Source organism: Urocampus carinirostris, chromosome 7 (assembly GCF_059441175.1).
Source record: "Urocampus carinirostris isolate Australia breed hairy pipefish chromosome 7, RoL_Ucar_1.0, whole genome shotgun sequence".
NCBI classification, from domain to species: domain Eukaryota; kingdom Metazoa; phylum Chordata; class Actinopteri; order Syngnathiformes; family Syngnathidae; genus Urocampus; species Urocampus carinirostris.
The window spans coordinates 18659123-18675362 of record NC_142355.1 but is presented as its reverse complement, the minus strand read 5'-3'; the positions used below and the strand labels follow the sequence as shown (position 1 = coordinate 18675362).

General features: G+C 38.0%; 1 protein-coding gene across 1 annotated transcript in view; it reads right to left on the bottom strand.

The window, feature by feature from the left end:
* Positions 1-2556: 2556 nt before the first annotated feature.
* Positions 2557-16240, bottom strand: part of LOC148362533 (tetraspanin-18B-like) — a 70618-nt gene continuing 56934 nt past the window's right edge. The window contains exons 7-9 of the mRNA XM_088339958.1: positions 15776-15949; positions 9079-9162; positions 2557-5721 (exon numbers count right to left, since the gene is read on the bottom strand). Of these exons, the coding sequence (XP_088196084.1) occupies positions 5668-5721; positions 9079-9162; positions 15776-15949 (312 nt within the window). The 3' untranslated portion in view covers positions 2557-5667. The remainder of the gene's footprint in view (positions 5722-9078; positions 9163-15775; positions 15950-16240) is intronic.

Below are 16240 nucleotides of genomic sequence, written 5' to 3'. Positions count from 1 at the left end.
TCCCGAAAACATTGCAAACAACGTTTTGGGGTTGACTTAAAGAAATTGTGAATCTGCTTAATTGCTGTTAAAAGTGTCGAGAAAAAGTGTCTTGATTTGCTGTTAAAAGTGTCAATAAAATTGTTCAAACCAAAAATACTATAGTAATAATGAAATTATGAATGTGTTTAATTGCTGTTAAAAGTGTCGACATAAATTGTTCAAACCTCATATTGTTAGAAAATGATATAATTAAATTGTGAATATGTTCAATTGCTGTTAAAAGTGTTGATAAAAATTGTTCAAACCTCACATTGTTTATTTGCTGTTAAAAGTGTCAATAAAAATTGTTGAAACTCATCTGTCTAATAATAATTAAACATTAAATAAACATCGAACTTTAAACCCAAGAATTATTGTTTATAGATAGATAGATACTTTATTCATCCCCGCAGTGAAATTCACATTATTTATATTATTACAATATTATTGTATACTGTTGGTAGTTCCCTTCTGTCAAATTTGGTGATGTATTAAATAACGTGTTTTTGTTTTAGAAATCGATGCGTTTAATAAGTCATGTTTAAACACATCTATTCTATAGCTTATGAATGACCTATATTTCATGTTGACAACGTCAGTGTATTGTTTGTTAATGCTACATGCATCGCACACTTGGTCATCTTTTTTATTTTATGTTTATTTTGTACCTAATATAATACTTTATTCATCAATTATCTGCACCGATTATCCTCAGTAGGGTTGCGGGAGTGCCGGAGCCCATTTCAACTATCTTTGTGCAGTGGGCAGGTGACACCCTGAACTGGTTGCCTGCTCGAAATCCATATGCCTTGCAACAATCAGGCTAATTTTTATTTCCTGCAGGACATGAAGACAAGAGTATAAAGGTCAACATCACTCATAAGCCATAGAATAAAAGTGTGTCTTAAGACGAGATTCAAACAATTCCACTGAGGTTGCAGATCGTATGAGAATAACAAGAAAACTTACACTTTGAATAAACAACTTTGTCTTATCTAGCACTGGGTAAATAGGTTTGTTCCAGTATTATCTACAGATTCCAGTAGAAAATATTTATTAAAATAAGCTAAATCAATCATCATCTGACACATTTTTAAAAAGATATATTTTAAGTAGGATTAGTCTTATTTTATAAGGGAAATAAGATTATGTACCAATGGTGTAATATTTAATGTTTTTAACTCAAGTCATGTATATTTGTATAGCACTTAATCTCAAGGAGTGTCACAGGGCTGCACAGACCACCGATTATTGCAAACTACAGATTATTATTACACCATCCCCCGATCTAAAACCAACATGAGGGCAAGGAAAAACCCAAAAACCTCAGCTTGAGTAAAATAAGGAAACCTTGAGAAGGAACTGCACATGAGGTAATCCCCCTCCCAGAATGACCAGGCTGCAATGGATGTTGCATTAACAAACAGTAAAAATAAAGTCTAAAATAAACAAAGTATAATATAAAATTAAAAATAAGTGTATTTTGTCCCAAAAATGTTAAAAACTATGCGCCCCAACAACCTAATGTCACGTTTTGCAGGTGGACCCAAATGCAGGGACACCGTATCAGTATGCCACCCCCAGCCTTTAGTTAAATTTTGGAGTTTTGGCAGTGTTGGGCGTGTTAAAAAAGTATTTGGGTACAGTATTAACCTTATGTAAAAAGCTTTTCAGTTACACTCCCGATTACTGACACCAAAAAGTAGTGCGTTATGCCGAAAGTAACTATATTGTTACAAATTACCGTGTGTACTGGTATAAAAGCAGACTACTAAAACTGCTTCAAAATAGCCACATAATGAAAGAAATAGAAGAAAACATGTTCTGTACACAAACCTGGGGAAGCGGGGAACCCTTTACATTTCTTGGCTTGTGCAAGAAACAACTAAGAGACACTCCATTGCCAAGATCTCCTTCTCCATTTCGGGGTATGATCTAAGATTTTGTTTTTTTTCTTCAGGCACCATGTTTTGCTAAATTAACTTTATGAATAAGAAAAGACCAGCATTAAGCACACTTTTACCATAAATTCTTTGTTCACATCTTCCCTATTGATTTTCTGTTGGTTTGTTGTTACTGTACAAACCACCCCCCCCCCCTTCCCAGACACTGCCTACCATCGTTTACTGGTAACACACATCCATATATATGAATATAAGCGGACTTCCTGATTTCAGTATTTTATTTTACAATACAAAATTTTGCTGAGATTCAGGTAAAAATCTGCGTTCTCATACTTATGTGCTGGAAGCGGTGCCATAGTAACTGTATTCAGTTGTATTTTGTAAGTGAAAATATACACGGTTATCCTTAAGGGTTTCTGGTAAATTAAAGGTTGTATGTTGCATAGTGAACATAGGTGAAACAGTCAATAATCACAGGCTGTTGTAATTCATAATTGGCTTTTAATACGTAGCAGAGTAATGCACTAGCATATGTATTGCAAAATATGATTGATATCGTGTTTCAGTAATCGTTACCGCGTGCAGTAATGGCGTTCCGAAACACATTAGTTCCAAATAAAAACAGACGATATTCTATCTTGAATGCCATTTATTAATAATCAAATGTATACACAAACATTTCAACATTTAAAACCACAGAACAGTAAAAGAGTAGTAGTAAGCATGTGAACAAAAAATAAATCGATCACATTGACATTCAAGTCGAAAGGGTTGGAGAGCTTTGAGCTCACATGCACACAAAATAGTTCAAACACGTAAAAAAAAAAAAGGAAAATGCATCCAAATATGTACATACACTCACCTACAGAATTTATACAGCATAACACAGCATAATAGAAAGGTGGTTGCAAAAAGAGCGTGTGGAAAGGATTTTGGTATAATGAACAGTAATCAAGGAAACAGCCAAAGTGTACACAAAGACACATTCTTAACACTTGAGTCAGATTTACCGTATTTTCTGGACTATAAGGCGCACCTAAAAAGGCCCAACGTTGACTGGAAAATTTAAAGTCAACCGTATAACCCGGTGCACTACATACTGCGAAACACAGTGGATAAGATTTGAAATGCACACTGTATTTATACGTGTAAGCTACTGCACGAGGTTTTACGGTACACAGATGCTGCCCTACTTACGAAGGAGTTAGGTTCCGGACAATCGTTCGCTAGTTTAATTTGTTCGTAAGTTGCTTTAGTGCTATATTTTGTATGTTTAAAGTTTGTATAAGTATGTTTAAGGCTGTGTAAAATGTATTGTTTTGTACAAAAAAAATATGCTCTATAGAAATAAATACAATTCAGTTTAACTTACCTTTGGAAGATGAGCTTCAAGAGTTAGGCTACTTCCTCCTCCGTGGTAGAAAGTGGCCGAAAAAAAGCGATCCAACCATTTTCTCCACCGCATCAAGCTTTCCTATTCCATTTTCATTTAAAAAGAAATGCCTCTTCTTTACACTTTACACCAACCATATAAAATGGATGCACGAGAAACAAAACCATAAAAATGTCAAAGTTCTAAGCACGCTGGAGATACAGTATAGAATGTTTACACACGAACCAAGGAAGTAGAAGCCGGATTTCCTCTTCGGTGTGGATGCTGGGTGACCTCAGCGTCACGCGGTGGAAAGAAGCACTACAGCACTCTACTCGGAAAAAGGTGACCACAATACAAAATCTAACTTACAGCAACGTCCGGATATTTTTCGACATCCCGGAAAAAATGTTTGTATCTACTGTTTTTGTAAGTCTAATGGTCGTAAGTAGGGGAGCGTCTGTACTACCGAGTTTGTTCAATGATTGATCAATCAAAAAACATTAACGAAGGAATAGAACCTGGTGAAAGCTGACACGTACCCACTGGTGATACAGAAGACATATAAAAAGGCATTTGATTTCATCTCATTGTCACACTACTTTTATTCTGGGTGCCAGAAACGAATGTTAGAGAATGGAGAGAACAGAATTTTCTTCTTCACAGATATAAATAATTGCAAAGTCCAATTTATCATCAGATACACGAGTTGCTTTCTTTATTATGCTTTTTGCGTTCATTTATATATTTCCACGCGACTCTCTGTTTCTTGCAGTCTTTAACGTTCGTTTCTGGCACTGTGAATAAAAATAGTGTGATCATGAGATCAAACCGAATGCCTTCTTACATACCATCGGTATGAGTAGTGATCTAGTGGTTAGGTTTTGACGTTCTCACAGCCGCGATCCTGGCCGAATGCCCGCCAGACAATGCTTTGTGATTTTGGTCAGTGACATTTTTTTAATGATCAATTATTGCACTTATTTATTCTGTGAGTGTACAATATGGGCAACGGTTTTACCTGAATAATTAGGTAGCTCCTACTGTGGTTTTAATCCCACGCGCCTTAGTCGAGTGCACCTTATATACAGTGAAGAAAATACGTTTTTGAACACCCTGCTATTTTGCTATTTCTCCCACTTAGAAATCGTGGAGCCGTCTGAAATTTTCATCGTAGGTGCATGTCCACTGTGAGAAAGATAAACTAAAAAGAAAAATCCAGAAATCACAAGGCATGATTTTTTTAACAATTTATTTGTGTGATACAGCTGCAAATTAAGTATTTAAACACGTGTGTATCATCTAGAATTCTGACCCTGAAAGACCTGTTAGTACGCCTATTAGAAGTCCACCTGCAATCACAATTCCACTAAGCGTGTTTGGAGGAAGAAGAATGAAGAGGACAATCCGAAGAACTCCATCCCTACTCTGAAGCATGGGGGTGGTAGCATCATGCTTTGGGGGTGTTTTTCTGCACATGGGACAGGACGAGTGCACTGCATTAAAGAGAGGATGACTGGGGCCGTGTATTGTAAGATTTTGGGGGATAACATCTCTCCCAAGCATATCAAGATCCTAGCATGGCCCAGCTAGTCTCCAGACCTGAACCCAATCGAAACTCTTTGGAGGGAGCTCAAACTTCGTGTTTCTCAGCGACAGCCCAGAAACCTGACTGATCTAGAGAAGATTCCTTCTGCAGTGTGTACAAACCTGGTGAAAGACTAAAGGAAACCTTTGAACTCTGTTATAGCTAACAAAGGCTACTGTACCAAATATTAACATTCATTTTCTCATGTGTTTAAATAATTATTTGCAGACGTATCACACAAATAAATCGTTAAAAAAATCATGCATTGTGATTTCTGGATTTTTTTTTTTTTTTTAGTTTATCTCTCTCACAGTGGACATTCATCTACGGTAAAAATTTCAGACCCCTCCATGATTTCTAAGTGGGAGAAATAGCAAAATAGCAGGGTGTTCAAATACTTATTTTCTTCACCGTATGGTGGTGTGCCTTTTGTGAGGAAAATACGGTAATTCATATAAATATTCTTCATCCAAAAGTCAGTGCAGTGCCTTCTTCCTCGGGTTCAAACCTTTTCTGACAGTCAGGCTAGAGTCTAGGTAAGACCTTGTCCATGAATGACACTTTTTCTTATACTGAACACACAACATTTTTGTACATCTTAGTTGATCCCCGTTTCCTGTCGCGTTACTTTGTACCTCAAAGGTCCAGCTGTGAAGTACAACCATTTTACCAAACAATTCAAAACACAAAATGAGTTCATGACCATTTCAAAGTGTAAATTGTCTTCTTTCTTCACGTATTCCCTCTTTTTTTTCCCTCAATAATAAAAAGGTCCAAAAGAACTACATGGAATGGAGTCCCCTGAAGAGGCACATCGCCACGGACATGGCTAGAAGCTGAGAAGGAAGAGAATAAAATGCACACACTTAATTTTTAACATGGACGGACAACAGCTTTTCACAACTGTTATTAATTAATATGACCCCAAGGAATTATTTTTGAACCACGTATCCATCGAACAAGCGCTTTGCTCATGATTTTGAAAAATATGATTCATTGAAAGAATAAATTGTAAACCATTGGAGTTAATTGTAATGTTCTTGTTTTGCCAAACTCTTTCATCTTTTTGACCAGTAGGCGTCACTGTACGTTGTAGTGCAACTGATGATGAGTGCTAAAAGGCATAAGGAAGAATGCAAACTACAGAGACTCAATGTGACCAAAACGCACCATTTTATGTCTCACTTTTTGCCCAGCCTTTTTGAGGTTTTTGGGCCCCAGTAGCATTAAGATGGCAGACAAAGTGTCTTCCTTTAGGTGAGGCTTATGTTATGTAAAAATGATAATTTCTTGACCTATCAGTATATAAAATGTCAAGTCAAGTCATGTTTATTTGTATAGCCCTTAATTGCAATAAGTCTCAAAGGGCTGTACAGAATACAAACTATTATTACACCATCAATATTAATATTTATTATACCAAAATAGAAAAAAATACTATAGAATTAGTACAAACAGAAATACTATAATACAAGAAATTCTATCTATCTATCTATCTATCTATCTATCTATCTATCTATCTATCTATCTATCTATCTATCTATCTATCTATCTATCTATCTATCTATCTATCTATCTATCTATCTATCTATCTATCTATCTATCTATCTATCTATCTATCTATCTACCCTGGTCATATCCCTCGAGAGGGTTGACCGACAGCAAGACACATACAAAAATAAAGAATAAAAAAGGGTCACTAAATGTGAGAGGATGTGGAAGTAAAGAGATTGAGTGGAAGAAAGAGGAGATTGGAAGGATGATGACTAAAAGGAAGGTTGATGTGTTAGCCTTGAGTGAAACAAAAAATACTACTACAGAAATATTACATAACTACTAAAGGTGTACTACAAAAAAGCTCCAACTGAAATACTGCAAAATACCACTACAGTAATACTATGATATAAAAATACTACTAAAAAAATACTATGGAAATACTACAAAAATACTAAGGAAATACAACGAAATTACCACAATGGAAATACTTTAAAAATAATTCTACAAAAATACCCCGACAGTCAAACTATTATACAAAAATACTACTATAGAAATGACAGAAATACTAAGAAATTGTACTACATTAATAATAAGAAAAAATACAGATATACTACAAAAATACTGCTGCAGAAATACAAAAAATACGACCAAAACTTTTGACTATCCCAAAAAAAAAGAAATATTTCTCATATTCAGGGCGCACAGGTCTATAAGGAGCATGAAATGAAAACTACTGTCGCATCTAGGGTTGCATAAAAATCCTGATAAACAAACACATATTACATAGAAGCTGAATATTATGAAATCTGCGTATTCATTCATAAATTTCATTGTAATTATATACAGTAATCCCTTGTTTTTCGCTGGGTTTGCGTACCAAAAACTTCTGCGATAGTCAAAACCTGCCAAGTAGAAACTTCGACTTATTCATTTATTAAATACTCTGGTACACATTGAAACCAAATAACAAACACTTCATGTATTTTTTGCTTGTTATTTAAGTCAATCTTGTTTTTGTTTTTTAAACAAATGTGGTTTTTTTACCTCTAAGATGCACTAAATAATCCACATTATCCCTTTAGTTTGTTCTAATAGTTAACAAGAAAATCAACACTTAAATATTAGCTTGTAACAAAAAATGAGCAACATTATCCACAAACTGCCGTATCATAGTTCTTTTTACTTATTCTAAACGAAAAGTTAATTTCAAATAGTAAAATACAACCCAGAAAAGCAAAATTGTGGTGTGTTTTGGGCAAGTACAGCTTGGTAGCCCCCATTAGTGCTTAAAACAGGGATCTTATACATTTGTCATGATTACTGATGTGACTCAGCGGTGCCAACTCATTTGGCGCCAACCGGGTTCTGATTGGCTCCCTGTCACTATTTAAACTCAGTCCTGTCAATTCCCTGTTGTCAGTCCGACTGCCAATCTCTGTGTATACAAGGCCAGCCTTTTTCGACCCTGACCCCCGCCTGTCCCCTTTTTGCTCCCGTTTGTCTCCCGTTTTGATCCCGATCACGTCCGCTTTCCTGTCCCGGCTTACGACAACTTTTTGTTCCCAACTACATCTAACCGTTCTGGCTTACGACCCGTTTCTGACCCCGACCACGTCTTGCTCTCCTAGTCGAACCAGTTTTCCGCCCCTGACACCGCCGTCGCTCGCTACAGAAGATCCACTCCCGTGTTCGGATCACAATCCGAGTACAAGAGCGACTTGCTTCCCGCGCCTAGCGAACACTGTATCGAGGGCGCAGCCCTTCCTCTTTCCTTTAATAAAACGTAACGCAATTGGGTCCTGTTTCCGTTCTGGTCCTGACAATATTATGCTTTAAAGGGTCAGTCTGTAATATTTTAAAGTCGCCTAGTGATACAAAAAACTTTCATTGATTTAAATACCAGGCAAGAATACCTGAACTATCATCCATCCATTATCTGTACCGCTTATCCTCAGTAGGGTCGCGGGGGTGCTGGAGCCCATCCCAGCTATCTTTGGGCAGTGGGCAGGGGACACCCTGAACTGGTTTCCAGCCAGTCACAGGGCACACAGGGACAGACAATTCACTCGCTCATTCACACCTAGGGACAATGTGAACCGGCCAATTCACCTGACATGCATGTTTTTGGAATTGGGAGGAAACCGGAGTACCCGGAGGAAACCCACGCAAGCACGGGGAGAACATGCAAACTCCGCACAGGGGGTTCGATCTCATGACCTCAGAACTGTGCCGCACACGCGTCAACCACTGCCCCGCCGTGCTGCCTGAACTATCATACAAATGTTAATTTATATTGAAAAAAAAAAATCATAGTATGTGTAAAAAGTATTTCTTTTACAAAGAAGAATCCCTACCTAAGGTTGCCGCCATATTTAACCGGCAACTTGTTCCTATGCTGTGCTCTGTGGCCCTTGTTTTTGTTGGCATTAGACAATACAGAGCCATCTAGTGGTCAAATATTACACACTGGGGCTTCAATTGTGAGCGTTTCAAAACTAATTTGATGAAACAAATCTAGTTAAAAAATATGGAACATGTAGATATCTGCATGTATAAATATTCATAAATAAAAAAAAGATTACTTAACTCAATGTGGCCCACGACTCCAAATAGTTCCCCACCCTTGTCTTTAACCAATTTATGTTAGTCTGCAACAGCCAGCACTAGATACATTTCACCACAAAATATCTCCTTACCTCAAAGCTCAGCACCAAAATGAACAAAGCTCCCGCTAAGTAGAGGTAGAGCTCATAGGTTTTGAAGCCTGCTCGATAACAACCCTGCAAACACACATCGCAAAGAGGCAGGATTTAGATTTCCAGTGAAAAATACACATCTTTATTTAAAATGAATGCATGTTAGGTCAAAAGCATGCACCATATTTTCTGCACTATAAGGCGCACTGGGATATAAGGCGCACCCAACAAAATAATCTTCGGTGATGTTTTTTTCATATATAAGGTGTATAGAATTAAAACTACAGACGCTCCCCTACTTACGACCATCCGACTTAAAAAAACCAAAACGGTAGACACGAACATTTTTTTGGGGATGTCGTAAAATATCCAGACATTGCTGTAAGTTAGATTTTGTATTGTGCACATTTTTCAGAGTACAGGACATTACTGTAGTGCTTCTTTCCGCTGCTACCGGCGTGTGGTGACGCTGTGGGAGGTTACCCAGCATCGACCTCGAAAAAGAAATCCTACTTCGTAGTTTGTGTGTAATGTAAACACATTGGACTGTATCTCTAGTGTGCTAGGAACTTAATGTTTTTATTGTTTAATATCTCGTGCATCCATTCGATATGGTTGGTGTAAAGTGTAAGGAAGAGGCGAGCCGTTTCAATTGAAATTTGTGTGGAATAAGGAAGCTTGATGATGCTGTTGAGAAAATGGTTGGATCGCTTTTTTTGGCCATTTTCCTACCACAGAGGAACTCTTAAAGCTCATCTTCCAAAAGTAAGTTAAACTTAACATTATAATTTCTATAGAGCATATTATTTCATAAAATGTTTATTTTTTAGTACAAAACGATACGGGTGACTTATACAAGCCTTAAAAATACATATATTTACCTTGAACAGACAAAATATAGCACTGAAGCAACTTACGGACAAATTCAACTTACGAACGATCGTCCGTTTGTAAGTAGGGCAGCGTCTGTACAACAAGAGCTAGGGTTTAATCAAAAATATATACATAGTTCTGCGTTTGTTTTTTATTTATTTTTTTTGCAACAAACATGTTAACGTAAAGGGTAAGTGCTCCAAAACCACTCCATAAAGGCGGGACGGCGACCCCAAACTTGCACAAAATAATTGTGAACCAAACATTATTTACATCTACTTGATTAAACCACTACAATTAAAAAATTCTAACTACTGAATGAAAAGCTCTCAAATAATTGACTCTCTAAAAACCAGATAAAGATAAAATTATACTATTGTTGTATTTCGGTTATTCTCACAACTCCTTTCATTATTGGTCGAAATGTAACAAGCATGTGTTTTCGATTAACATGTAAAACCCCAAGAGGGCACTTTAAGACCATGTTTCACAAAGGCAGAACAGTTACCCTGTACAGTGTCATTTTACTGGAACAATGCATTTCTAATTTTATCAACCATAGTTTACAGTATAAAATGCCACATCAGATTATAAGGCGCACTTTCAAATCTCTGGCCAATTTGGGTTTTTAAGGTGCGCCTTATAGTCAGGACTCTACAGTTGACCGGCGCCAATCACAGGGAATAGAGACAGATCTAAATAGCAAGAAAACTACCGTATTTTCCGCACTATAAGGCGCACCTAAAATCGTCTTTTTTTTTTTTTTTTTAAATGCTGACTATGCGCCTTATAATCCGGTGCGCCTTATATATGGATCAATATTGAGCCGCGACAGGTCTCGCAATTTACGGTAAGCAGCCACCGACTCAATTTTTCGTGTAGAAGAAGAAGCGCGCTGCGCATACTGGGAAATATTAAACAACGATTATCTTTTATTTGTGCGTCTGTATAAAGACCCTGAAATGGCTCCTATTAAGAGACACGCTTACAACGCTGAGTTAAAAACTCAAGGCGATCAGTCACGCAGTAGAACACGGAAATAGAGCAGCAGCAAGAGAGTTTGACATTAATGAATCAATGGTGCGGAAGTGGAGGAAGCATGAGGATGAGCTGTTTACATTTTACAGTTATTATGTTATTGCTTTATTGTTATTGTTTTGCACTTGTTATTGTTTTTGCACATTACGAGTGTCACTATATTGCGATTGCACTAACGTTTAATTTACCATAACAGTATCAGACGGCTTTTGCGTGTTGACTAAATGTAGGAAAAGTAAAATGTTATGCCTTGCTGTTGTTTAAAGATGTGTCACGAAAATGCTTTACCTCAGAGAAAATAATAAAACAGCTGTTTATTCCTTTTGGGAGTGAATGGAGTTGTGGAAAGCTTGTTTGTTATCTATTAATAAAGTCTGACTGACCTATGTGACTGTTTTGTTGACATTCTCTTTAGCGCGGCCCCATCTAATGGTTGCATAACGTAACTACAGCCTCTACTGTAGCGCCTTATAATGCGGTGCGCCTTATGTATGGACAAAGTTTTAAAATATATCATTCATTGAAGGTGCGCCTTATAACACGGTGCGCCTTATAGTGCGGAAAATACGGTAATCTAATTTCGAGTTAATGCTAACTGGAATTCATAGCTTCATCAATGTAGTGCCCGCAGGCACTAGGTATCCCAATCCCCTGAAAACATCTGAGTAGCCTGTAAACCAGTTCTGAAAATAGCTTATCAGTGATGGGTCATTGTAATTTTCCAGGAAATTAGATGCTTCAAACCAAGTTTCTTTGTTCTTTGACAATGACAATACATTTTCTGATCTGATCAGAACAAAAATCATTGACATAAATCAGTATTTCAAATACATGACTAATCCTTCAAAAACTGTTTTTAAATTAGCCATTCATTTTTGTATGTACATTAGTCAGTGCACTTATGCAAGGGAGATGTTTTCGTGATTGACCAAGCCTGTTTTAACCCGACGTCTAATAATTACAACCTGGTAATAACGAAATAATAATAGTAATAGCAATAACATGATGAGAAATTCATATCTTGCTGGCATCCCTTCACGCTAATCAGTTAAAACAATGTTAAGCCATGCTTGAAACTTTTGGTGACCCTGTTCGAGAAAGAGAATGTCCCAACACAGTGGAAGACTGAATTTAAGACTTAATATCAAACGACAGCAGGGGGCAGTAATGCACAAAACTTTAACAATACTACAGCTAATCATACATAGAGCCACTATGAGGCAGAACAGAACCTAATATTGCTTAAAAATACAGGAGGAACATGTAAAACAGGGGTCACCAACTTGGTACCCACGCAGTGGTTTTAAAAAATAGCTCACCAGTAATAAGTCATTGTGATTTTCTAAGACATACGATTTCTAAATCATTGACATGATTAGTGTCTTTAAAAACATGAACAAATCTTCCAAAACTCCTTTTTAAGAGTAGCCTAAAATCTATTGTTGTAAATCACTCAGAGCTAAGATGGTTGCCAGAGCTTATCTTAACCATACTTAGATTCAACACGACATGGTAATAACATAGTAACAACTAGTAATAGCTTAACTTTTTTTTTTTTTTAATGCAGCCTTTTGCGCTAATCAGTCAAAAAAATGAAGCCCTCAGCTTCAAATAGGTTTGTAACCCCAACCTAGGAAAAAAATGGGATAAACAATTGTTTACGAATAAATACTAATGCGCTAAAACAATGCTTAATCATCTTAATCATCCAATCCTTAGTTAACTATTTATATGGATGTAAAGTCTAGTGCATTTTTTCTCAATTACTGACTTAAAGGTGGCATGTTTAAATTCTGTATTGATCAAAAACAGAGCTACTTCTTAAGTATTGCTGTAGGATTATAATTATATTATTGCACCCCCCCAAAAGAAAAACAGTATTTTCACATATATTTTTCTTTCATAGGATGTACCGGATTACAAAGCGCAAAAAATTGAGACTACACTAAGAGTTTCTAAGTTCATTTGGTTTTATGTACTTACAAAATATATTTTATGAATGACCTAACTGACCAAAAGTGCAACAGATGCAAAGGGAATTGATCCCAAGTAGTGGCGGTGAGAGCGCTAACAATTTACCGTTTGACAAGTGGTACAAACGACATCCAAAATTATTAGACCGTATCTCATTATCACACTATTTTTACTAACAGTGCCAGATACACTTATAGTGCATTCTGTTCTGCTTTCATATAGGTCAAACAGGCTCTTCACTTCTTCAAAAACGTTGCGGTTATATATGTATATATATGTAAAAGAGCTTGAATAGTATTGAAATGAAATCATTTGCATTTATATAGCACTTTTCAAGTCAAGACTTCCCAAAGCGCTTTACAGTGTGCTTCACAATTCCCAATAGCGGCCGTGCAGCCATGTAAGGCTCACCTGCTTATTGTGGGTATTAGGGGTTCAGTGTCTTACCCAAGGACATTTCGACATGTAACATGGAGGATTCGAACTGCGATCCCTTGATCCCAAAACGAGCGCTCTACCTCCTGAGCCACTGCTGCCCCGATATTTTGTTGAAAGACTTTCATGTTTTCTCCATTCTCATTCATTCGTGGAGAACTACAGCTCATAGGTCAGAGTCAAGGCTCAGGGGCCAGATGTGGCCCGAAAGATTTTATAAGGCTCCTGAGATGATCTTGATAGATTATTGTATTATATAATATGTATTCGTATTATATTATATTATATGTATTCGTAATCGCTATCTAACTATATGGTTGTCGGTATTTTGAATAGTGACATGATCCCTAAGACGTCACGTAAATAACTCGGAGGGGAGCGAAAAACTGCGCAGCTAAAAACAGAGTCAGATGTGTGAAAACAGGCCTCCGTAGGTGTTCTGCGGCCAAAGCAACGCACTGCTTTTGACCGGTGTTTACCCCGGTGTTATTCCCAACACTGCCTAGGAGTCCCAGAGCAGGATGACTGTCGGCACGCAGGACGTAGGTTTTGCGGTTGGCATTATCCATCCATCCATCCATCCAATATCTGCACCGCTTATCCTCAGTAGGGTCGCGGGGGGTGCTGGAGCCCATCCCAGCCATCTTCTGGCCGTGGTCAGGGGACACCCTGAACTGGTTGCCAGCCAGTCGCACGGCACACAGGGACAGACAATTTGCTCGCTCAGTCACACCTAGGGACAATTTGGACCGGCCAATTAACCTGACATGCATATTTTTGGAAACGTGAAACACGGAAAGGCACCGCCAATACTTTGGTCCAATGTGTATGCTCTTCAGAAGAGAACTGATTTAACCCTTTCTGCGCTGCTTTGATCGATCAATATTTTTTTTAAGTGATCACATAAAATTGGCGGGTACAAAACAACAATTGCGCGATAATAGTTGGGATAGGTCACCTCAGTAAATCTGCCTTTCGGCAGGTTTTGCTGAAAAAAACTCAAGCGTCATTAGGGTGTAATGTCTTGAAGTAACAGGTTAATTTATTTGGCCTGTGCTGTCCGCTACCAACATTTTTGACATAGCAAGCAGGTCACTGGAGGAGAGTTAAAAAAAACTACATTGCACCCCACTTGATAGAGCCTTCTGCCCCACTATTTGAAAACCACTGCTTCACTAGCTGAGGCGGACACAACATTAGCAAATAGCATTAGCAACTAGCATTTTAAATGTAAATGTTCTGCATCTATATAGCTATTTTCAAGTCAATGAAGATCTCCCAAAGCGCTTTACAATGTGCTTTACACTTTCCCTTTTACACACACTAACTAACCGATAACAGTGGCAACTACCTGCTATCCGGGGCATTAGGGATTCAGTGTCTTGCCTAAGGACACTTCGACATATAACTCGGAGGAGCCGGCGATCAAACCTGTGACCTCTTGATCCCAAGACAAGTGTTTTACCTCCTGAGCATTAGAAGCCTTTTCATTTTCAACAACAAGTCCTGCCGTTGTCTTGTAGTCAAATTTTTGATTTGTCCCTCTGTCCTTTTGACTTTGACACCCCTGAATTAGAAAGACTTGTTTGACATATCAGAATGCACTATGTCATCATTGTTCCTTGAATCGTGAGTAAAAATAGTGTGATAATGAGACAAGAAGGGCGGCACAGCAGGTGGGTGGGGTTAGCACGCAGCCCCACGGTGCAGAGGGTTCAAATCCAGCTACCGCAGCCTCCCGTGTGGAGTTTGCATGTTCTCCCCGTGCCTGCATGGGTTTCCTTTGGGTACTCTGCTTTCCTCCCACATTGCAAACACATGCATGTCAGATTAATTGGCCGGTCCAAATTGTCTCTAGGTGTGAATGAGCGAGTGAGTTTTCGGTCTCTGTGTGCCCTGCGACTGGCTGGCAACCAGTTCAGGGTGTCCCCTGTCCACTGCCTGAAGATAGCCGGGATGGGCTCCAGCACCACCGCGACCCTACTGAGGATAAGCGGTGCAGATATTGGATGGATGGATGAGATAAGAGAATGGTGGTTTAGTGTAAAAGGGTAGGCGCTCTCACCGCCACAACTTCGATCCCGGTTGCATATAATGTAATGCGAGTTTGGTCAGCGAAGTTTATGGATCAATCGCAATTAATTGCATGAATACAGTTGCATGCCGCAAAACCTTACAAGATAATACAAACTTATAATGACTAAATACAATACCTAGCTTATCCATTGTATTCTGCAACATATAAGGCACACTTTGAAATTTCTGACGAAATTGGGATTTTAAGGTTAGCGGTATATTTTTTATTAATGCACTAATTTCAATAATAAAATCCAGTATAATGATGAATGTAGCCAAGGGCAAGGATCAGAAGCATTACCTGGGTGTTGATATGATCTTGTGAGCCTCGCAGGCATTTCTCCCTGTCAGTGTGTTCCAAAATCCCGGTCTGGCGGTGCTGCAGGCAGCAGGCTATCGGAACGGTGTGATTGTATTTTCTGCGAAACAGACTGCCCTCGAAATCTTCTAAACCGTTGATGCCACAGCACTCATGCTGAAATTACAAAAGAAGAATACAGAGACGTACTTTGATTATCGTGATGCTTTTGATTTGATTCTTCTTCCTGGTGGAGGGCTTTGGTTCAATAGAAGTTCATTTGGAGAAATACAATAAAAAGAGGGAAATTCCATTATTTTGAAGGGATCACAAAAAACAAAAACAAACTTATATTTGGAAAAAATATATAATTATCCAACTCAAAACTTTCAGTTATCATCGATACCAATATCAAATTATGAATTGATTAGCGCAAAAGATTCCCTTCCCTTTGCCAAAAAAAAGACA